At 36.8% G+C, this 25,003-nt stretch overlaps 2 protein-coding genes across 2 annotated transcripts; both read left to right on the top strand.

Annotated features, from left to right (window-relative positions):
- The first annotated feature begins 7,793 nt into the window (after positions 1-7,793).
- Positions 7,794-11,862, top strand: LOC122058882 (60S ribosomal protein L18a-2). The gene is made up of 4 exons (XM_042621579.1): positions 7,794-7,951; positions 8,194-8,309; positions 8,475-8,538; positions 11,245-11,862. Exons 1-4 carry the CDS (start codon positions 7,937-7,939, stop codon positions 11,584-11,586), a joined length of 537 nt encoding a protein of 178 aa, XP_042477513.1. The 5' UTR covers positions 7,794-7,936; the 3' UTR covers positions 11,587-11,862.
- A 2,500-nt stretch (positions 11,863-14,362) lies between these two features.
- LOC122060231 (3-hydroxyisobutyryl-CoA hydrolase-like protein 5) lies at positions 14,363-18,915 on the top strand. The gene is made up of 16 exons (XM_042623427.1): positions 14,363-14,387; positions 14,665-14,734; positions 14,834-14,917; positions 15,012-15,080; positions 15,201-15,264; positions 15,416-15,489; positions 15,588-15,671; positions 15,786-15,870; positions 16,043-16,128; positions 17,229-17,350; positions 17,445-17,505; positions 17,867-17,965; positions 18,152-18,253; positions 18,377-18,418; positions 18,496-18,602; positions 18,683-18,915. Exons 2-16 carry the CDS (start codon positions 14,702-14,704, stop codon positions 18,735-18,737), a joined length of 1,167 nt encoding a protein of 388 aa, XP_042479361.1. The 5' UTR covers positions 14,363-14,387; positions 14,665-14,701; the 3' UTR covers positions 18,738-18,915.
- The last annotated feature ends 6,088 nt before the right edge of the window (positions 18,916-25,003 follow it).

Consider the following 25,003-nt stretch of genomic DNA (forward strand, 5'->3'; position numbering starts at 1 on the left):
GTAATTTTTTAAGTTATAGTTCTAGGCTTAGATCTAGGTGACAAGATCACGAGCTGTGGAGCAATTTTTTTTCAAGTTCAAGCATTGATTCAAGTAAGTAGGCTTCTTCAGTAGTCTTCTCTCCCCCCTCTCGTTCCCTCTTTTGACTACCCTTTCTTTCTTAATTTAGGATTTTTATTTTCAGTCGTTACATTATTGCTATCCCTTTCCCCCAAGGTTCATGGCTAGTGTATGTGTTGGCTTTGCCCCTCCTAGCCATAGAACCATAAATTTATTGCTTTTATTTTAATTGTCTCCATTTCCCTAAAGCCAAGTAGAGTAACCCTTGTAAGAGTGACTCTCTGGTCAAGTAGGGAAGCTCATATTATGATGCATCCCTCGGGCTAAGTAGAGAAACCTACTTGTGAGTCTCTCTTTAGCTTTATCCCCTTTCTTTTACTTTATTTTTATTTCAGCATTTTTTTCCTTTATATATTTATTTATTTATTAATTGCGTGGGTTGTTTATTTTCAGTTATTTATTTATTTATTTAATTTTAATTACATGGCTTGTATCTTTAAATTCTTAGATGACGAATGGTTAGGACGTTATTTTAGATACATATGTTTAAGACGGTAATTAAAATTAGATCACAACCATTAATCGGTTCACTTTCGCATTATTAAAAGAAATAAAAAAATAAAGTGGCTGCTCTCCCTGTGTTCGACCCGTAGCTACACTGATCCGTACGCTTACGGTTACATTTTAATTCTCAAACATCTAGCAAGCCAAAAGCCCTCACGTTGGGATGGGTTGTTTAAGGTTTTCAATTTTTGAAACATCTAGGCGATTGGTAATAGAAAATCATCTTTGGGACAAGTTGAATCAGTAGGCCATGAATGAGGTAGCATTGGCGTGTTCGCCCTAATGAGAAGATTATTTTTTATGTATAGTAAATTGTTGTACCTCTCTCTTTTTTTTTTTTTTTTTGATAGGTATGTTTGTACCTCTCTTGATTTGTCTTCCTCTGAATTTATTCCTATAATCCCTCTCTTAGCTTCTTACTATTCCTCCCTTCATTTGATTAGACTTTTTTGTGTGAAAGATTCCTGTCTTATCTAGTTTGCAAGCCCAGTTATCCACATGGACTAGTGAAATAAAATTTTGGTAGTTTAATATTTAACAAATTACATGTATTGATAATATTTCAAAGTTTAACCTTAAATTTAATTATTTATTCTTTTATGTATTTTTATCAGGGGTGTGAATAGTCGATTTCGATTAGCTTAATTGGTCCCCACCAATTTAAAGCTCTATACCATTTCCACCCATTTAGGTAATCTAGCCTTATAGGCCCTAACATGGACAGATTTATTCGGTCAGCCAATTTTCAATCTATAATGGAGCTCAAAGTAATTATGCTAATCGATTATGATCGGAATTAAACGGGCTAACAGACTATTGGGCTATAAATTGTCCTTAAACAAGTTACAATCAGCTAAATATATTTAAATGGGCTAATCGGGCTATAAACGATTGGTTGTCTATAGGTTAAAGTTTCGGTTGGTCCCTGTCGGACAACTGTCAAGCCACTACCTTGCAATAGGTCCATCCGGTTATTAATTGGTCAATTCTTGAGCCTAACAAGTTTAGTAATCAATCAGATTGATCTCAAGTTTTCACCGGTTGGTTTGGACTTGGACTTCAACTGATCGATCCAAGTCGGGCATACCAATTTGGGGCCAACTTTTGACATCCCCATATCAATACACCTTGAGGGGTCCATGCATAATAAACTTTTCTATTGCCTTAGGATTTTGCAATGCTTTATTTTACCACTTGGCAAATAAACTGAAACTTAACATGTGAGTTAGAAATCTTCAGGTATATATCAACAAATTTAATTTTAATTTCATTTGTTCTACCACATGCGATATATTATGTGCAAACCAGGCAAGGTTAGATTACATATATAGACTAAGAAAGTTCTTTTTGTAAGAATTCTCTTCTTTCCCAATGCCACCCTCCCTCTCCTCTAAAATCATTTTTCTTATACAAGTATTTTAAAAAAATAAATTTGTTACATACTCGATCACTTTGTCTCTCCCCCGTCACATTCTATACCACTTCCAACTTACGTGCTTAGTTAATTCGTACTTAGTCTCTACTATTGTGTCTCCAAGTCACTTTCATAAATATGGGCAATTAACTAAAGCCTGCCATTGCAACATGTTGGTCACATGTTCAAAACTTGAAAACAACCTCTTCTGCAAAGCAAGGGGGGTAAGGCTACGTACAACTTGTCCCTCCTTGACCCTGCAATGGTGGGAGCCTCGTGCACTGAGTTGCTCTTTTTTTTTTTTAACTAAAGCCTGCCAAATTAGTTGATTTACTAGCAAAAAATTTTGGATTTGGATCAATCTTCTCTCACATGGGATAGAGTCCAGCCTGCATCCAGTAGTTGGAAGTCCTTCGGAGTGCTCACCCAAGTGATGGGTTGTGTGCCATATGCTCTCAGACATAGGATGTCATGGGGAACACCTCTGATTTGGAGAGAATCAGAATCCAAAACTAGGGGCCCGTTTGATAACGTTTCTGCCATTTCTGTTTCAAGAAACGGCAGAAACATAAATTTCCGTTTCTAGAAACAGAAATGGAATTGAAGGATAAGTCATGTTTTTAAAAGTTGATAGTAACCAATGAAAGAATGGCCACAAGTCTTTTCCAGAAACGGCGAAACAAGTTGAACTTGTTTCGCCTGGGTCGTTTCTTGAACCATAAATAAGTAAAAAATTTTATTTATATTTCTGAAAATAAGTGAAACGAAATAGTTTTATCAAACGCTTTTTACTCCGTTTCTGCTGTTTCTGGAAACAGAAACGTCAGAAACGCGTTTCTTGAAACGTTATCAAACGGGCCCTAGGTGTGTATGCATATGGATTCGGTTTTTTTATTTGGTGCAATGATTATAAGATCTTTTCTTTGACACAATCCAACACTAATATTTGGGAAAACTATTCCTGCCAAGCTACATGGAGCCTACGCCCAAACACAGGGGGTTGAAGTGACACCTGTGCCACCTGTAAAATGCAAAGATTTAACCCCTTTTGAAGTTGTGGGTATTATCATTGGCCTCACACTGGTGCAGGGGCCATGCACCTGGGCAGCGACCGGTGTTGTGTTAGGTTAAAATATGAAAAGAGTATTCCAAACATAATATCTCAAATGTGAGATAGCAAAAAACATTTTTGATCAGTAAACATACATAATAGTTACTCAAACATTAGAGAGTTCATAATGTACATAAAACGTATATATCTTTAGAAAAACTACCATGCATACTTCCTTCATCTCTATGCTTGTTGAAATATATGTCATCCTTTCTTACCGTCCGATAACAATGTCCATCAATAGATTCCCACACACAAACTCCTCTTTTCTACCATTGAAGATTTCAAAACTACCTTGAATATTTTTGCCCAAACCAGAGTATGTGCGGATCAAGATCATCATCTGCGGATTTGCACTGTACTTCTAATTTCTCATTTGGACCCAATTTGTTTTTAATGTACAGTGTATGTTCCTTGCACAAAATATGGCTGGGACAGGGCCAATGTGAAGGGTAGTGCAAGGACAAACTTCAAGGTATTAATGGTTTTTGCTATTGGCTGAGTTCTTGATACTTAAATCATCCCCTTCAAATTAATTTGCAAGAGATTTAGGTAGAGAATTGTTGCAGCTTTCTTTTTTCTTTTTTTTTTTGTGACATCATGAAAACCTCAAATGACCTTCGATGTTTGAGTTTCTCAAGAAAGTTAAGATTAGAAATATAGATCCCACTCCCCCAAAATAGAAAAATTGATGAGTATTTAGAGATTTCATTTTGCACCTTAAAACTAGAAACTCTTAGAAGAAGGTGTCGTAGCCGAATCAAAATCCAAGCTGAATAGAGTCATTACAGTGAAAACTTTTAATAAACAGTTCAGTTTTGATTTTAACCATTTGAATCGTTTAGAGAGAGAGAATTTGTTTGTTATTCTTTTAATTTTCATCTTTATTAGAGCAGGTTCAATGTTTAAAATAGGCAATTCAAACCGAAGGGAAGGAATTATCTACACATGAAGGGAAAGTTCATTTTTTCCACATGAAAAGGGTCTTTCTTCTATCATAAATTTTTTTTTTTTTTAAATACAAATAAACTATAGTGTGAGATTGGTGGGGATTCCATTCTTCTCTGATATTTTCTAAAAAAAATATTATATATTTTATGCTTGGCAAATTGTGTTATCTCTCCTAAGAGTTCTCAGTTTGATGTGGGGACTGGGGAGTAGGACCGCTCTCTAATCTTAATTAAATTCATTTTTTTTATGGAAGGTAAGCATGAAAAGTAAGTTAATTAGCACCATTAATTGATGCTTTAATGATGTGACTATATCAATGATAAAGGGATGGGCAAAGATAATCTGATTTTTAGTTCAAGCTCTCTCCAACGTTATTATTTGTGATGCTAATGATATCAATGTGACTCTGCCCTAATCCTGTCTAAGAATATTATAACCTTAGAAAATGATTCTATAGCCCGCCTAGAAAATCTCTAACTGGATCTTAAATATCTGCCACTTGGCCGGAAGATGCATAAAACTACCATATTAGTCCTCTTCCACGTCACAAAAGATCTACTTGAAGACTTCTTTCAATGGCTTAAGAGTATTCTTGGAAAACAAGCATTTTGATCTGGTTTGACAATTCTAAACTTTAATCAAAGCAAGTTAAAAAAAAAAAAAAAAAAAAAAAAGAAGGTGCTTAGCTCAATAAAGGTTAGTGCCTATTATATATTCATCCTTGTGTAGACAATAATATGCTCTGAAGTCACTCTAGAATACAATATATATAATTTTGATGCTTTCATACTTGGATCGATCGAGATCCTTTACAATTCTCTAATCTTGCAATTCTTGACACTTCTACCTGCGGACAGCGACATGTGGTGTTGTTGAGGTGGACGACTTAGGTTCAGAGAGAAAAGACACCTCTACCAAATCGGATCTGGATCTCAGACGACCCAATCTATATGTCCTCTCCTTTAGATCCAGAAATCCCGATATGAAAGCTCCTTTACCTTATTTTGTAACCTGAAAATCCACTTCCTTCTCCCATTGAAAACCTCTTGCCATGAACATGAAATCGAAGCTCTGTGGATCAAAACCTTCTAGGTTTGAGAACTTGAGCTCAAAATAAAGACATCCATGCATCAAAAAACCCTTGCATTTTGAAAACACTGAAACAGATCTCTCCATCCTTTCATAGCTCGGCTATTGCAGACTGATGCCTGTGCTTGAAATTAGAGAACAAAAAATGAATTTCCTTCACAATCCAAAGAACATAATTGCTTAGGAATAAAATGGTAGAGAGAAACAGAGAAGAAGAAGAAGAAGATGCAGCAAGTACAAATACATTGACAGAGAACTTTGAAGTGCTTAAGAGGGTCCAATCGTCCAAAGCCCTCTGATCTGAAATACATACATGTGTGTTAGGTATTCTACTCCATAGAATCATATGAGCAATCTCATAGTGTTTAGAATACAATTAGGAATCATAAAAGAGATTAACCATATAATCGTTGAGCATGGGTGTAGTCCCTAAACCAAGATCAAAGGCAGTCCCCTTAAGAATCTTAGAACACACAAATATATACATTTACTGGTATCTATCATAATCAACGAGACTTGCCATTATATGAACCATAAATAGGAGTAGAGGAGTTCCTGTATGTAAGTTTAGAAGCCCCCACGAGTATTGGTCATAAACCTTTGTCCCATGTGCTTGGAGATTGGTCCCTTGGAGATGACAATGAAAAACTACTCAAAAAAGTTTCATACGTTAAGATCTTCTGCAGCCATTCACCCTTGGAATTCTCTCACATACACGCTACTCCAATGAGGGGAGCCTATGCTTCCAAAACCATAAAGATATTAATGTGACGGCTGCAGAGACCATTAACTTCTAATTATAATAGAATCCCTAAAACCCTATTCCTCTCCTGCGATGGATTGGGATAAGAGTTTTACAATCAGAGTGAGTTTATAACTGTTTGGGACTTTGGGTCCAATAGATCAATCAGTATCAGTCAAACCCATATCTTAACAATCTGCTACTTGGGCTGCATTGATATTGACATCTTTTCATTGACTTTTGGCCAAAAATCCTAGCACTAAACACTACTTAAATGATCTTTGATTCAATCAACAATCTCTACTATTGAACAATATTAGAAAATACACCTCATCAACTGGCAATAACTATCTCATGTTACAAGCAATAAAAAATCATTATTCAAAATTGCCTAGAAACAATATATATAAGGAATTGATATCATAATTGTGATCACATGAAATATCTCATTCCTTATAGGTCATTTCCAAATTTAAAGATTAGCATACCTTAAAAACCTCACAAGTAATGAACTTTGATATCAATCAATACTCAGGCAAAATGTCATTTTATTGAATTAATATATTACTTTGGCATGCCGCCTATGGCTAACCACACTTCCATGGATTTAGTCTAAATATATTATAAATCACAAACTTTGGCAAACCATCATTCCTTGGATTTAGGCTAAATACCGTCATAAATCATAAATTTCTGCTACATACTGCCATACATCACAAATCTTAGTTGAATATCACCATATATCAAGAACCTTGGCTAAATACTACCTATTATCATGAACTTAAACTTGGCATGTGAGTAAAGAATCTTCAAGTATATATCAACAAAGTTTTTATTTCATTTTGTTCTACCACATGGGAGATATTATATGCAAACATACGTAGAGTAAGAAAATTCAACATTTTTTTTAGTAGAATTCTCTTCTTTCCCGGTGCCATCCTTTAAAAAAAAAAAAAAATCTTATATACTCTATCACTTTGTCTCTCCCCATCACGTTGTATACCACTTCACAACTAACATGTGTAGATTATTCGTACTTGGTCTCTATTGTTGTGTCTCCATGTCACCTTCACAAATATGGGCAACTAAAGACTGCTATATAGGTTGATTTTACTAGCAAAAAATTCTGAGATTTGGATCGATCCTGCCCAGCCCATGTCCGAAGGTTAGGACTCCCTTAAAATGTTCATCACTTATGGGGTGTGTGCACAGATGCTCCCAAACATAAAATGTGCACGGGGATTGAGTTGGTGGAGAGAATCAGAATCCAAAAATCCATTTGTATGTATATGGTATTTGGGAAAATAATTCCTGCCAAGCTAGAGCCTATGCCCAAACCCATAGTCAGAGGTGTAGAAGAAAGAGAAGCATCCATCAACGTAGAGCTTGCCGGTAAGGATGCAAGAGAAAGCTGAAGGGGAGGGATATAGCTGCTAGAAGGGATAGGCAAAGAACTGAAATTGTCTCAACCACAAACTTGCTAACCAAATCTATCGAAAGAGCAAAAGGTTGGGATTGTCCTATTGAAGGCCATGGTGTTTCCGTACTTTCAAATCTAAATCCAACAACTGTAAAAGTCTTTTGAAATTCAAACCCATTTTATCCTCCCAAATGCCTTAAATTTTTATAATTGTTGGATTTGAAGATTTATAGATGTCGCGCACAGAGAATATTGAAAAAAAAATTGGACGATTAAGAATTAGAGACCAGCCGGATGCATGAGTTGTAAAAAATATGAAAAAAAAAAAAAATCCGAACTGGCCGGGCTTGTCAAACGTTTATACCCAGCCCAACTTGTCCGGGTTGATGTTATCTAGTCCCAGCCCAGCCTAAGAGGAACATGGGCTCCCGACCCAAGTTGTACACAATTTAGGGTTTTGTCCCAAACCCTCTGACCTCGTCTCTGTCATATTTAAGCAAAAGAAGAGTCCCCGCAAAATCTGAGGGGAAAGAGGAGGAAGAAGAAGGCGCTTCCAGGGTTTTGCCAAATCCCTACGTTGCAGAAATGGTCACTTTCAGGGTGAGCTTGTCTCTACTCTCCTACCTCCCGTGTTGTTTTTAGGATTTATTTGTTCTCAGTCTGGTTCTAAGTTTGCTAGATCTCAAATGAAGTTCTAAACTTTCGGATTCGCAACGAATTGTTACTTATCAGATCTATGATTTCCGAGTGGCAGTGCCAGTTTAAGTCAGGGTTTTTTCTTTTTTATTTTTAAACTGTTCTTATTTTTTTATTAATGGTTGCGTTTTGGGTTTGCGATCCAGTTTCACCAATACCAGGTGGTCGGGAGAGCACTCCCCACTGAATCGGATGATCATCCAAAGATCTACCGGATGAAACTCTGGGCTACGAACGATGTTCGTGCAAAATCGAAGTTCTGGTAAGGGCCTTAAATGTTAGCCTTTAGTGTTTTCTGCTTGTACTGGCTTTTATTCGTTTGGTTTTATCATTCTGTGACGACTAATTGGTTCTTATCGTTTTGGTTGGATGGTCCTATTATTATTATGCGATTATGAGTTTTTGTTGTTGTTGTTGATTCACTTAGGTATTTCTTGAGGAAGCTCAAGAAAGTCAAGAAGAGCAACGGACAAGTGCTTGCAATCAATGAGGTAAGTTTTTCTTTGTACATTTGCTGGAGTGTTGGTTTGCTCCGTTATATGCAAATTGCTAACTGGATTGCATGTTGGCGTTGGGTAGTATCATTATTATGTGATATTAGATGAAAAACTAAAAATATTATATTTTTTTGTAATCGCCTAAAATAATCTAGAGAGTAGATTGTCAAATGTGGGAATTGGTTGCCCCCAAAAAAAATGTGTGAATTGGATTTTGGAGCATGTTGGGTGATAAAGGGTTGTCTAGCCTGATGATTCAGCCTAGTAAATCTGATTAATCAGATTCATGTGAACTCAGGTGAACCAGCTATAATGGAAGTCAATTTTGCTTCCTTGTATTCCAATGTAGAGTCTAGATTGTCAAATGTAGGAATTGCATAGTAAGTCGTTAAGCCTGGTAAATCAGCCTAGTAATTCTGGATAATCAGATTCAAGTGAACTCAGTCAATCCAGCTATATGGGAGTACATTTTTGTTCCCATGAATGTATTGCTATTTTAATTTCCATTTTATTCTAACACATCTGCTTTCCTTCCTTTTATGCCTATATTTTTTTCAATGGTTGAAATTCTATTTGGATGCATTACAAAATGATTGAGAAATAAGATTATTAATTGGGTTCATGGTCATGAGAACAAGAGTCAAGGTAGTCTTCATTGTGGAATCAAAATATGTGAATTGGCAGTTATTCAAGCATGTATATTGTCGTTGGTCTGAAAAATGCAATGCGGAAAAAATTAATCATTAAGATCCAAAAAAAAAAACATTTTCATAAATCTCAGGGGCTAGATCAGTTCCCTCCAGTCAGTTTCCAGGTTCGGTTAGGGGAATACTGAGCAATTGTGTTCACGGATCTCAACTACAATGAAATAAATGACAAACCTGACCTGACCTGACATGGTTGCTTTCGGATATTTATGTAATGTTTTTTTTTCTTTGTTATTATTTTATCTTGTTGAAGTTAGATACGTTAGAAGAAAGTAGGAGATTGAGCTTCTGTTTTAAGTTTCGGTAAGGATTGGGATCATTTGAGTTTTTATATTTGGATGCTTGCAACCAATGAAAGATTAGATTGGAATGAATTTGTTGGTTTTGTCAGCTGCTGAGAGCTTCATCTTGGTTTTGTCAACTGCTTTATGCTCTTCAAATGATCCTATTTCTCTAGTTTCCATTGTTCTTTAAGCTTCTGCTAACATTATCCTTGCTTTCTTATTTTCCTTGCAACTCAAGGTATTGTTGGATTGAACAAATCTGATTACCAACACACAAGCATAGGTTGATTTGATGTGATATTCTGGGTATAGGCTGCATCTTCTAGTCTGATTCAAACCTCCAAAAAATGGTCCCAGAATTCCCATCTAGAAATTTAATCCAGCAAACTAGGCTGATTCACTTACCGCAGGTTATAACTTCAGACACTAAACTCTCCCTCCTCATCTGCTGTTTTGAATGAATAGTAGACGCTTTAGAGGGTTACCAGTTGTGAACTCTTACTTGAAATCTCTTTTTGATGGGGCTTCCATTGAGGGAGTTATTGTTGCCATCGTGTTGTTAACTAAAATCCCCGTTATTCCAACTTCCCATAAATACCCAACTCTACTTTATTCCATTCCTTCCCCATCTTTTATTCTCCAAAAATAACCTCCCTTGAGAAGTAGCTTCCAATTCTGTGAACTTTATTCTTCTATGCTTGTTGATCCTGGAATTCAGAGTATTTATGGGATTGTTACTACATCTTTGAATTGAGGTTTTTACTATTCTTATGGGGCCAAGGGTTTTGGATCCCTTTCTTTGAATTTAGATTATTTATGAGATCACACCAGTTTACCTATGCACCAATTGGATTCTTAATTTCACATATGTATGTACTATTGCTTTGTGTTTACTCCATTTACCTTTCTTATTTGTCAATACTCAATATATTGGGTGCAGATACATAATCCCTGCACATTATTTGGAACTCATCCTTCTTACATTCTTCAATATTGTCCCCTCCTTTCACCCATATTGACCTTAATTTCCATTATATGTTCTCATTTCAAGTTTTACTAACATGTCTTATAATATTACCTATATTATATACATGCTTGTGTGGCCCTCAGTTTGTATTGCCTTTTTCTTTGTTTTTAATTTATATAATACATAATCTGGGGATAAAGGTGTGTATTGAGATTATCTAGATGCGTGAGTATCTTTATTTTTTATTTATTTTTATTTTTTTAAAGTATCTCATTGTAGGACTTAGATGCTGCACCGCATAGTTTTAAACACGACTAAACTGGTATCACTGACAGGTCAAATTGGGTTTTAACTGGAACCATCCACCTTTGTTTTCCTCTTTTTTCAGTTTGGTGCGTTGGTTTTAAATAAAATTTGTGCCTTGGTTGGGAAAAGGGTTAGGGAACCTCCACTTTTTTTTTACCACAGTCCAGTTCTTATGCTGTTAGTGCTCCTACCACATACTTTTTTTCTTGTTCTTTCTTGTTCTTTTTTTTTTTTTTTTTTGGTGGGGTGGGGGGGGGGGGTGGGGGCGTAAGAAACATATACAGTTTTTATCATGGTTTATAAAGTTAGACTGGATGTATTTATATGTAAAGTTTGATGCAGTTCTTTTTGTTCAATTGATGTGAATGAACCATATTCCCTGGGCCAAAACAAAATGAATTATTGATTTTGGTTCTGATCTTGGTATTGCTTGCAGATCTTCGAGAAGAATCCTACCACGATTAAGAACTATGGGATTTGGCTGCGTTATCAAAGCCGGACGGGTTATCACAACATGTACAAGGAATACAGAGACACTACTCTTAATGGAGCTGTTGAAGCGATGTACAATGAAATGGCTTCTCGCCACAGAGTGAGGTTCCCTTGCATTCAAATCATCAAAACTGCCACAGTCCCAGCCAACCTCTGCAAGAGAGAGAGCACCAAGCAATTCCATAATGCCAAGATCAAGTTTCCCTTGGTGTTCAGGAAGGTCAGGCCACCGACTAGGAAGCTGAAGACCACATACAAGGCATCCAAGCCAAACTTGTTCATGTAATTCTGATCTTTCAACAGCTTCAGGTTGCATAGAGAAAGTTTGAGGTTAGGATTTATTTGGAATCTGAAATTTTGTCCTCCAGGTTGAAATACTCTGTTTATCAGAAGCTTTCAGTTATATTAGATTTGTGTGGTTTTAAACCCAGTTGTTAAAGCCGAACTTTTGGGGCTTGAAGATTTTTCTTATGCTGCTGATATTTTAACAGCTATGTTAGACAATTATATGGAGATTTATATTTGGCAAATTTAAGCCAGTCGAAGCGGGTTATTGTGATCATAATCATTTCAAGGTATGCCACATTTGAAGGTACTTAGGAGTCTTTTGGAGACCCAATAGATCTACATTTTTTTTTCTCACTGCAATCTTTTCTATTGTGAATTGGTTTGTGGAAGTGGATGTGCTATTGGAGAGCTAATGCTACTTCCGTGGGACCAGTCAAAGGTTTTCAGGATTTAAAAGTAGCACATGTGTTTGTAATCACTGAGATTCATGTATGTGCTATGGTTGACAATTTATTGTTTTGGGTCAATGGGTTAATGTTGAAGTTGGATTCTGAATCAACCTTCAAATGTGAGGTACTATGGTTAACAATTTATTTTTTTGGGTCTTGGGTGGATGTTGGAATTGGATTCAGAATCAAACATCAGATATGATCACGACTGGGAGGTTCACACCTACCAAAAGAAAGCATTTGGTGTTTAAAATTGGCCCATATGTAAAGCTGGTTTTGGTGACCAGGATTAAAAAATGGCATTTTTTTCGCTATTGTGTGAAGGGAATCTAACCATTGGAATGTCATCATTTCCTTTTCTCTTATATGAATTCGAAATTCCCTTGGCACTATTGAGCTCTATCTGCCAAAAGTCAGGAAAGAAAATGAAGAATGGAGTTGCCAGTATGCGAGGAAGGAATTTTGAAGTGTTTACTCTCAAGGTTCTCAAAAATAGTTTTTGGTCAAAAGAGATAAAAATGCGGTGGCTGGGAGCAACCTGGGGGTGTGTGCTTATGTGTTGGGGTGTGTCTTTGGAGTTGATCCACTTCAATTCGTCCTGATATGCTATCAACTCCTAAAACAATATGTTCAAGCCGACCAAATGTTTAAATTAAATCGTTGAAATAGGTTAGAATTAAGAGGTTGCTGACATGGCAATTATGCGAATTAGATTGATAACAGACCATTTGGATTGGCTATTTGTAAAAATAAATATGAGCCTTAATCTTTTTTTTTTTGGTAAGAGCCCTAATCGATCACATAGGTATGATGGAACTATCAGTCAAATAGGAAACCATGTATGGAAATTTTCCATAGCAGTTCAAATCTTGATTATTCCTCAAAATGATTGTGGCATGCGAGAGTATCACCTTTGCACTAAAATTTGCCAAATGAGATACGGGTGATCTGGATGATATATGGCCAAATAATCTATCTTGAGATTCAACTGACAGAAGCAAAGAAATATAAGAATGTGAGAAAGGCTTCTAATCCCTCCTAAAGTGTCAACGAGTGTCCCACTTAATCTATGTTTGGAATTGGAAGCCAACAAAAGAGAAGAAAATAATTATATCGCCTTATTACCATTAAATAGGTGAAGAGGGCTATTGATTGAAACCAAAGAGATAAATGTTAAAAATAAAAAAAAAAATAAATAAATAAAAGAGTTATGGTGATATGGACAACATGCCTAAATAATCTATCTTGAAGTTTCAACTGACAGAAACAAAGAAATATAAGAATGTGAGGAAGGCGTCTAATCTCTCCTAAAGTCTCAACATGTGTCCCACTTAATCTATGTTTGGAATTGGAAGCCAACAAAAGAGAAGAAAAGAAATATGTAGCTTCGTTGCCATTAAATAGGTGGAGGGGTTTTTATTGAAACCAAAGAGATAAATGTTGACACATGAAACCTACGGATCTAAATTTTCTAAATGGTGTTGTCGAAAAAAAAAAGGAAATATGCCACATTATGGACTTGACCTAAGCGGAGACTTAGGGAGACATATGTCCTCAAAATTTGGACCAAGTCTGATTCGCCATTTGTCAAATATCTTTGGGTTGTTGGGAGACCAGATAACTGTTTTTCTATACAAAAAATATGGATATAGTTTTCCTTCATCATATGGTGAAGTTCACCACACCATCCTAGGTTCACAAACCCCAATAGGATTTTAGTTCATTTCCTAACAAAACCCTCATGCTACCGGATGTGTGCATTCAAAGGAGAATGGATGCACTCCTTGTAGGATCACCAGCAGCGGATCTAATCTCCATATAAAGTATCCTGTAGAATCTTTTTGATTAGGTAAAGTATGGAAAATGTTTGAAAAATAGAAAATATGAAAGTTTTATTAACAACATGGTTCACATTACAGGTTCACCATGTCACCATGAGTGTTTTTAGCCTTCAAGGTGGTCCTTACTAATTTACATGACGGGATTCCCCGTGCTCCATGCTACTCAGGATCAGATCCGTTAGAAATATGATTTTGCCATTTTGCATGCTTCAATACCTATAAATTACTTAGAAGAAGTCAATATAGCAAGGCTTGATTTTGTTTGAATATGAGGAAGTTTGAAACCATAGACTGACCATACCAGCCGTCATTAATCCCCTGAAAGAGCAAAAGCAAAAAGCTTAAAATGGTTTGTTATGGGAGATGGGTTGGTGGGTAGATCTGAAGTGTAGTCTCTATTTGGCGAGTCAACAAACCTTCAACAGTGGATGGCTTGACCAGTTTCTCTTTATAAACCTGTCTCTGTTGTTCCTCTTTTCTTCTTAGGCAACCATCTCAGCTTTGCTCTTGTGAGTTTTTCTCTGCTCTCACCCCTTATATGTCTGTTTCTTTATTTTTTTAGCTTTCTAAACTAAAAATTTCTGTTGGGTTTTCTTCTATGGCTATAGATTTTCAAGGCTTAATAAATTTGATAATGGGGAGAAAGGAAGTGATTTAGAGATACCCAGATTGTAGTTTTTCTTTCTGCTCAATGAAACAGTTCCATCACTGGCCTAACATATTACCTCTCACAGTGAAAGATTAAGATGCTGGAGTATTGTGGTTTTAATTCAGTTTCTTATGCAGGTTTGATTTTTGGTTTTAGAATAGTGTACCTATTTCAATGGCACAAGGTCTGGTAAACCCAGGGGAGGAGGTATTTTCTATGTGGTTTCCTTTTATAGTAATGGTAAATAGATGTCTCTGGTGGAAAAAGCTTGTTTGATTACTGAATGGTTTGGTTACTACCCTTTAGGTGGTTCTTGTTGAAGAAGTAAACCATGTGAGATTACTCACCTTGAATCGACCTCGTCAACTTAATGTCATTTCTTGGAACATGGTATGCCTAATTAATTCACCAATTCTTTCATTTCCTAAACCAATATTGGAAACCAATTAATCTTTTAGTAATCAATTCCTCTCATTGTGTTTAGCTTTCTCTGCTAACTAAGTATCTAGAGATGTGGGAGAAGGATGATCATGCAGAGCTTATCCTATTCAAGGCTAGTATTATTACTTCCCATCACAATTCAGTAGCTGGGTTTGCTTTCCTTGCTCTGTTAATTCATGATTTACTTACTTTTGTCTTACATTTTCTCATGTTGCTCATGAATCTTATCTAGGGTGCTGGACGTGCTTTTTCTGCCGGTGGTGATTTAAAAATGTTCTATGATGGGAGGAAGATAGGTAAGTGTGGATCACATAAAAGTTTATTCTTTTCAGTTTCAAGCTGATTGATGCTCTTTTCCTCAGAATCTACTGCTATTTGAAAATTGTTAATAGAATCTTTGTCATGTCTATTTGGACAATAAGTAACTCATGAATTGTCTTTTGCCAGAGGATTCCTGCCTAGAAGTTGCATATAGAATGTATTGGCTGTGTTATCACCAGTTCATTTATAAGAAAACGCGGGTATGAGGCTTGACCTGGTGAACAGAAATGATGTTTCTTCTGTTTTCTAAATTATGTGTGGTAGAAATTTTAAATTCCTCGTGTAAAGTTATTTCTAGGTGGCTCTTGTTCATGGAATATGCATGGGTGGAGGTGCATCTCTTATGGTTCCGATGCAATTCTCAGTTGTCACGGATAAAACTGTATGTATTTGACATTGTTTGAGATAATGCTATATACCAAAACATATGTGTTTCTGTTACTGGAACAAGGAATTTGTATACTACAGATTTCTGAAATTTCCTTTTGCTTCATAGATTTTTGCCATGCCTGAAGCTAGGATTGGGTTCTACACAGACTGCAGTTTCACATACACTCTTCCACGTCTCCACGGGTATTTGGGTAAGCTTGTAATTTGTAAGCAAAATGACATAATTCAGGTAGATTTCGATATGTGAAAGTGGTTTTCTTATCCACACTTATGGGAGGAATAACCAGAAACACTCAATTTTGGAACAGAACGTTTTTTCATGATTCTCTCCCTGCAACTAATATGTCAAATGCAATTTCACAGGGGAATACATGGCCTTAACAGGTGCTAGATTAAATGGGAAGGAATTGATTGCAACTGGTCTGGCAACCCACTTTGTTCCTTCTGAGGTGAGATTAAGCCTTTGTGTGTTTCTTGTTTCCTTCTCTTCAATCTTGACTTTGGAAAAAATTGAATTACTGGTTTCTCCACATACTCTCATTGATGGATTTATGACTATCCTTTCACATATTAATTATTTTCTTTCCATGGGTAGATTTAGAGAAGGCATATTAAAGATTACAACTTCCATACTCTACAAATGTCAATCATTTCCAAGTCTTCAACTATAACATGTACTCAATTTATATCCTTTTGAGGTCATTGCCAACCTGGTTTTGTGAAAATTGTTACCTGCTCAATTATGTTGAAGAGATTCATATTGTTTTGTGCAGCTAAGCTTTCTCTAACATATAGCAGAACCTAGACAGGCAATAAGTAATTGGACACAACATGTACAATCACTTATTCAATTTGTAGAAACTGTATTTTAGATTTGTAACACCCTGAAACTGGTAATCCTTACAGATATTGGAGAGGATGCTGGTCTTGATATGCTCTGTTTTCTTGTGAAGACAGAAGTATGTGCAATCTAAACCCATTCTCATCAACAGTATAACGGAGCCGATATAGACTTACTGAATGCCTATATTTCCACAAAATTGTACAAACTTGGCAATATCTGAATTTGTAAGATGTATGGCATTGAGGTGGAGAGTTGAAGAATTAACTGCTTCCTCCTTTTCCAGTAGACAAAAAATTTGCATAGGAATGAAAGCACAAATACCTGCTGGAGAGAAGCCACTGGTACATCTCTGACCCAATACACATCAATTTATACACAAGGTTCCAGAGTATATGGAGACAAATGTAGGGAAAAAAGTGTATAGATTTCCTGGATGCTACCAAGGAACCCATAAAATAGAAATCAAATGAACAGATTTAAGGCCCCAAATAGAGAAGGGGAAACATCCAACAACATTCTGATGCCATGTAGCATGATGGAGTTTCTCAGCCTTAGTTGGATGAAGCTCACATTGGAACTGATGTATGGTATATAAAATATATGCACTTGAGACATTGTCATCTATCTTTTGTTTTGAAATCATTTATACTGCTTGCATGCATGAACATTCAAATTACTAACATATTATGGCATTTTTTGAGACAGAAATTTCTTCAGCTGGAGAAGCGTTTGATTAGTTTAAACTCTGGTGATTATGATGCGGTTAAATCAATAATTGAGGAATTCTCCATTGATGTTCAACCCGATGAAGATAGTTTCTTACACAAGTATTAATACTGAACTGATAAAGAATGTATTTTCTGCTTTGGAGGAGAGGATCAGTGCCATTGGAATTACACTTTTTGTGGTTTTTTTCTCCAGGCAGTCAATAATTGACAAATGCTTCTGCAAGGATTCTGTTGAGGAAATTATAAAATCATTTGTGAGTTTCTGTTGTCACTTACTGGTAGATGTGTCAAAGAGAATCTCTCTCTCTCTCTCTCTCTCTCTCTCTCTCTCTCTCTCTTCTCCTTATTTTCCTCTCTTTTTATGTTGCATCATTCATGGCACTTGTCATGAATTTAATCTTGTGGGGGGTTGGGCCTTTGGTTAGTTGTTAACATACAAGGATGGGTTTTGGGGTATTAACCTCTCCAGACTTATATCCACCAATTGATCAACTACCCTTGAATTGATCAACTGATCAGTACAAGGATGGTTTTTGAGGCTGTTGGAGTTTTGTTCTATTTCCTGTATCGAACTGTATGGTTTTCATAGTCTCAGATCTATCTTTTGCTGTTCAGGAAACAGAAGGAAACATGAAGGGAAATGAATGGATAGGTCCAGTGCTCAAGGGTTTGAAAAGATCTTCTCCCACAGGATTGAAAATAACTTTGAGATCGGTATTGCTTGCTACCTCCTTCCTTACTGGCATTTTTTTTCAATTTCAGTTTTGAACTTTGGACAGTCCATTTTTTCTTGACCCAAGAAATTGTGATTTTCTATATGGGAAATACATCATTTCTTGGGTCCTTTTCTTGCAAATTCCAGCCTCCACATCTTCAGTTCCATTTCTTCATTCTTTCCAGATTCGAGAGGGAAGGAATCAAACCTTGCCTGAATGTTTGAAGAGAGAATTTAGAGTCACAGTTAACATATTGAGAGGCAAGATATCTGGTGATGTCTATGAGGTAATAAATATAATTATTGGTATTATCAGAAAAAGGAATATAGCAAATCTGTAACTTATTGTGGCAATACATGTTACTCTGCTGCAAAGATTAATGGATCCTTCTTGTTTTTGTTCTGAAAAGGGTATCAGATCTCTAACCATTGACAAAGATAATTCTCCAAAGGTACTCTCTCTCTCTCTCTCTCTCTCTCTCTCTCGCTCTCTCTACCTATACATGTAATATTGTGTAAAATATTGTAGTGGGATCCGGCAACTCTTGATAAAGTTACTAGAGAGAAAGTTGACTTAGTCTTCCAGCCATTTAAAGAAGAACTAGAGCTCCAGATTCCAGCCAATGAAGAGTGCAGGTCAGTATTGGTAAGAGGTTCCATTTACTCTTCCTTCACTCTTTTTTGCTTCATCTATTAACTTCTCTGGTTTTGAACAGGTGGGATGGAAAGTATGAGAATACAGCCTATCCAAGCTTAAAGGCAACAGCTTAACCAAATAATCTCAACTTCTCAACAGCCATGGATTCCCATATTTACTTCCCCTGTTTGTATGTTGATTGATTTTTTGAAGATGCAGGCATGTATTTGATGTTCCAATAGTAAAATATTTTCATTCTAATGGGCAGAAAGGTTCATAAAAGCAGAGGCTGCAAATATAATTTTCCCTTTATTTTTTGTTTATTTACTGTCCAAGAAGTATCTAATGGGAAGGTAGATCTTGAAGAACTAGAAAAGCTAGACAAAAATTGAGTGGATTAAGAAAGATCTTATCCAAACAAAAAAAGATTAAAAAAAAAAGAGAAAAACTTGTTTCAAATGGCTGAGATGATGGATCAAGAAACTCAAATCTGTGTTTTGAAGATGCAGAAAATATCCATGGCATATGCATAAGAGATTCTTAAGGGAGTAGGGATGACTTTTAGTCCCACATCGACAAGGAATACATTATTAAAAAAAGTGTCTATGACACTGTATATTGTTTTAGCCACTGGACTAAGTGACTGGGCCAAGTTCACTTGAACCGTAGCCCTAAAGCCCCAGGGCCCATTACCACAGATAAAGGTGTCAATCAGTCGGGTCTGGGCAGGTTTATATCTTCGATCCATGACCTACCTATTTAAGGAATGAGTCGGTCTCATGTCGGGCTCGATTGGGTTGTGGTCTTTAATCGGACCTTAAATGGGTAATATACTAATAAAGCCTGAAACGGTCTTTACTTCTCTTAGATTTAAGATACTTTAATTTGTTTAAACGGTCCGGCTAAATGTGTCGATTCGAGTCGGGCTTGTAAATGGATTGGGCCGGTCAAGAGGCCCATCAGGCTTACCGCTTACACCGCGTACTACCTCTTTATAGACGGGTCAAGCTTAGGCCCGACATGTTTATTAATCGAGCATGTCCAAGTCAGGTTATAAATGTGTCAAACTCGATTAGACCTACCGAGGTGGGCTTCTAATTGACACCCTTAGCCACAGAGGTGCCAGCCTTTGAAACAAGAAAACTTTGACTAGTTGAAATATGTTCCGCCCGGAGCGAATTATGTTATCTGTACCACCATTAGTGTGGTGTATAAAGTGTGAAACCTTCTCTCTTTTCCATTAAATATCTATAGGCACGCAATCACATTTTATGTCTCCGAATTCAACTATGAACCTTTTCTATGGTTTTGAATTTTTTTTCAAAGCTTTATTTTATCGTCACTTTGGTTGATATAAAAGACTTATTCGGAGATTCTCTTTGAGGCTATGTTTGGCACATAAAGCACTGAAATACAATATCTTTTATGGCAGAGGTTTTTCCCAAAATGTCAAGTGAGAAATCACACCAATGTGAGGTTTCTGCAATAATGCCTATATTTTGCATGAGAAGATAGAAAATAAGTATAGATCCCACGGCTCTTTATATGAGACTCTGAATAAATCTGCGTCAACCTACATTTTCTTAAGTGAATGAAACACTATTTAAATCATCCTCATTTACATTTTAATGTCCGACTTGTATTAAATGAGAAGATGAGAGATGTTTGCCTTCATTAAATTTCTCTTTTAATAAAATAGAGAAAAATATGAAAGGAAGTCTTTGAAGTTTGAACCATCCAAGGAAGTAAAATAAAATAGAGAAAAATATGAAAGGAAATATTCACCCCATCCATTAAGCCATATGGTATGTATTTGAGCCATCCAGGAAAGTCTTGCTGAACCATCCAGTAGAACCTCCCAATTTAATTAAATAGAGAAAAATATGAAAGGAACTATACCCCAAATACTCATAGAATTTGAAGAAGCTGACTGGAATGATCAGAGTATAGTTGTTGATTGGTCCAGTTCCTAACGGGTTTCGTCCTCTTGAGGCCAGGTTCAGAGCCGATCAATTAACTAATCGATCTTATATATGAGAACCAGGATCAATTAGTAATCAATCAGTTGATTCCGGTTCTTAAATTATCCTTGATCGGTTTGAAGCGCGAAGGCAAGAAAACTAGTCTATCCAGCCTGAAGAGTATTTTTCAGCCCATATACTGCTTGCGTAAGAAATGTTGGGCACTCAAAAAGAGCGATCTGAATAAAGTGAGCGTAGCGCATATGAGGATGTTGAGAGGATTGTGTGGTAAGACCAAGAGAGAGTATGGGCCCGTGAGACTAGTCAGGCCGAAGGCCTGCATACTCGTAGTTAGCAAAAAAAAAAAAAAAGGCCTAGTAGAACATATGTATACTTGTCAAAGAAAATAATAACCAAATATTAAGTTATTGCATGGGACTCCATATGAAACTATATCCTCGAATTAATTGTAGATATTTCTAAGGTGATTTAGTAAGAATCCTACATTAAAGCAAGCTTCAGATGAAATATCCAAATTCCGAATGGCTTTAATTTCAAAGACTAGAAAAACATGAATCAAATTTCACACAACTTGAATGTTAGATCTGATATCGTCCGTGTCTTAGCCCTTAATAACCAATAACTAAGAGCCCGTTTGGTAACGATTTTGTTTTGAGAACTCTGTTCTTCGGCAAAATCATCTATTTGTGTTCCTTCATTATAAGATTATCTTTTGACTCTAAGAGACCAAATATTTAGTATCGATGTGGACAACTTGGATGATATATGTGGTATTTTCTAGATGATAGGGGCTTCTTTTTTTTTTTTTTGATAGACCCTTTAAATCAATAAAAAGGGTATGTTTAACTTGGAAAAGCTTTATTATATGACTTACTATAACGAGGCTTAACTAAATGACTTCACCATTTTTTCATGCCATAGCATCTTTTTTCATGTATTTTTTACCATTTTGTCATAATTAGAACATGAAGAGTTCACATATTTTGTTTATTGTTATGCTCTCCCATTTAAGTATCATATGTTTTCAAAGAACACAAAACTAGAACAAATTGAAAAACATGTTTGATAGGGATCTCTCTGCAACTTGAAATATTGGAGAAAACTAAAGATTTGATTTGATTATGAACTTTCGTAGCAACTCCGCAATTACTTCTTCAGTTTCACCACAATCATTCATGTCTTCTATTTCATTTTATAACTTTGGTTTACAGAACTGAAATGATGACTTTTATGTCTGTAAGGGTTAACTTATTCTCACAATCGTTGCAACATGAAGTAACTACCCATACCATCAATGGACTATAGATCTAAAAGTCTAGGTAATTGTCTAAATAGGGAAGTTTGTAATTCTCAAGCCTCATCAAAGGGGAGTATTCTGTGAATTCGCTTCTTCAGCTCCAACTGGTTTGACTTTTTTAAGGAAATTCATTTTTGAGAAAAGGGAGGTTGGAAGAGAAGTGAAATCTGATGAAAATAAAAATATTAGCATTAAAAAAAAACATCTTTTGTTCATGCATGACGACCGTAAAGGCTGAGAATCCATACACTGTTTTTATAATAACCATAGGATCAAGTGTATCCAATCAAAACCGTTGATATGAAAATATTTTTCATTTATTGAAAGTATCAAATAATTTTTCATTCAGATTTTGCTTCCACCCAAAAAACAAAACAAAATGAGGTGCTGATTTTGAAGAAAAAAAAATAGCAACCGATTCTTTTTGTCCAGTATCTTAGATTTGAGCCATAGTCTACCAAGAAAAAAAATTTGCAGGCATAAGAAAATGTAGTTCAATCAAATAAATTAATTAAAACCTAAGAGCAAATAAAAATAAATAATAATAATAAATAAAAATAAAAATGAAAACCCATTAATTATCACTGCTTCACCATTGACTCAAAATGGGAAAGAAATGAGAGATGGTTTAAGATTTGAAGTGAAGGGTTCCTCTCACACAGTTGCCTTGATTTGTCCTTACAGAAGGAAATGGGGATTTTGATACATGTTTTAAGAGTATGGGTTAGCCTACGGATTATGGACGTATTTTTATCATTAATGTAAATAAAATATGGGTGAGTGGTAGTAGAACGTACATTCCGCAAACTTATTTTCACTTTCTTTAATAGCAATCATACAAGTGGAATTGGATTAATCCCAGCCATCCAACAAATATGAACTTAATCAGCGATTACTTGCTTTCACGGTGACATTCAATTTTCTGTGAATTGGGACTGCCAATGAATGGAAGCCCTAAATTCTTAGAAAATCTTTTGCTCTCGTCTTTGATAACGTTAATCAGTTCTGATTTCTAACCTCTCTATCCTCTTATTCATCTTTTCTTCTCTCCCATGTGTGTGAGAGGAGGGGAAATATTAAGTTTTAATGGCGTATACACGTTTTGCCTGCATTTCAATTCAAATCAGGGAAGTCATAGGCTCATAGCTGCATAGAAGCACCAGGTCATCCCCAATGCTTCTTCTTCTTCATCATCTACTGCAAATATTCCGTGAAATTTTAATTTCGAGTTGAACTCTGAAAAAATCCTCACACACATATCCAGGGCTTCGAGGACTGTCTCTCGTCGACATCCCCCTGCCCTTCGCTCTCTCTCTCTCTCTCTCAAGCTCAACACATAATAATAATAAATCTCACAGTTTGTGTAATACCCCGCTTCTTAAACCCAGTCTGATTTCGAGGTTGAACCGGTTTAACCATGCAGGAACCGAGCCAGAGGAAATTAGAGCGGGTTCCTTATAGGCTATGATGGCTCGGGTGACCTTAAACACCGGCTGACCCGACAAATCCGAGCCAGTACCAGAAGAGACGGGAGTACCCAAGCCGTGTACATGCACCTACCATAAGGCTATGTACGGATAAAGCAGGTATTGTAGCCGTATTTTAAGGTATATACATATGTTACATCGTATGCCGGGGGTGGGGTTCGCGACGAGGCCCGAACCCGGTCAAAATCCCAAGTTTGGCCCTCAGGTGGGTAGGACAGGTGGGTACACCCACCCACCTGAGTGACCCATCCATGTGCACTATTCACTTAATTAGGAATTATATATATAGCTTTGTGTTTTCTTTTCTTTCCATTTATGTCACCCGTACGTTGGTGAGAATAGTAAAGAGGAGAGAGAAAAGAAAGGGAAGAAGAAAGGAAGAGGAAGAAAAGAGGGATTTCAGCGGCGCCGAAGCTCGATCTTCCCATTCCGGCACCGGGAGAGTGATCGTCAACTCTAGATCTACAGTTAGAGGTAAGCAAAGTTGGGTTTTGTGAACATTCACTATACTCACGCTTTAAACCCTTGATTCGAGTATGGTTTCTTGAGATCTTGTAAATCCCCTTTGAAATGATGAATCTAAGGTTTAATAGATGATTTATGTGTTGATCTTGAAGGATTTGAAGAGACATTGACAAGGTGGAAGAAGCATTGTGAGTTTGAAGTGATTTGGAGGGTTTGAGGTTGTTCTTGAGCGAAGAAGGTAAGATGGTTTCCCATCACTTGAATCTAACCTAGATCTAGGTTAGAACCATCCTATAGGACCTTGAAGGTGTGAAGAATGGGTGGGAAAAATCCCCATTTGAATCCCCAAAGAATGGAGAAAGTTGGGAAGAAACAGGGTGTTTCCCACCAAGACCGGTGAGTACAACCGGTGGGCCCCTACCCGCCTGTGGGTACCCACCTGAGAAGGCAGGGGGGCCTTCGGGCCCAACCGGCGGGCCCCTACCCGTCGGTCCCAACCGGTGGGTAGGACCGGTGGGCCAGACTACCCACCTGTCTGATCCACCCGTGTGGCCCCGAAGGTGATCCTTATGTCCGATCGAACCCAAATCGGACGTGTGACCTTCTTTTAACGTTCTAAACATGATTTTATCATCGGATCGCATTAATTTTGATCCTAAAATGGTGAAGTACTAACCTCGCTCAATTATGTTAGGTTCACCAAATCCTACCCGATTCGCACCGGATCTCACCCGTACCGAACGGGAGTCCTCGTACGCTACAAGTAAGTGGGGAGAGGACGTTTGACCTTGTTTCAAGGCATTATTTGACATTCATTTAATTATATCTAGTCTAGTCATGCCATCATGAATATGCTATGTAGACTATTCATTCCACACATTGATGTGCATATGTGCTATGTTTACTTTCCAATTGCCAATTGAATGAGATGCTTATATGTTGAATGTGGACATCATTGTGCATGTTGCATTAATAGACTAGATGCCGTAGTCGGCTTGAAGACGAGTGCATTGGTGGCCCGTGGAATGGGACACGGAGGCACTATGCAATCGTACTATTGTCATATAGGAGCATGCGGTATTAGGATTTTCACCATCCCGTGCTACGACCCTTCCCAACAGGGGTTAAGGTGTTGGGTTATCATTTGGGGGGAAGCAGTGGTCGCGGTC

This window comes from Macadamia integrifolia, chromosome 13, assembly GCF_013358625.1.
Source record: "Macadamia integrifolia cultivar HAES 741 chromosome 13, SCU_Mint_v3, whole genome shotgun sequence".
Taxonomy (NCBI): domain Eukaryota; kingdom Viridiplantae; phylum Streptophyta; class Magnoliopsida; order Proteales; family Proteaceae; genus Macadamia; species Macadamia integrifolia.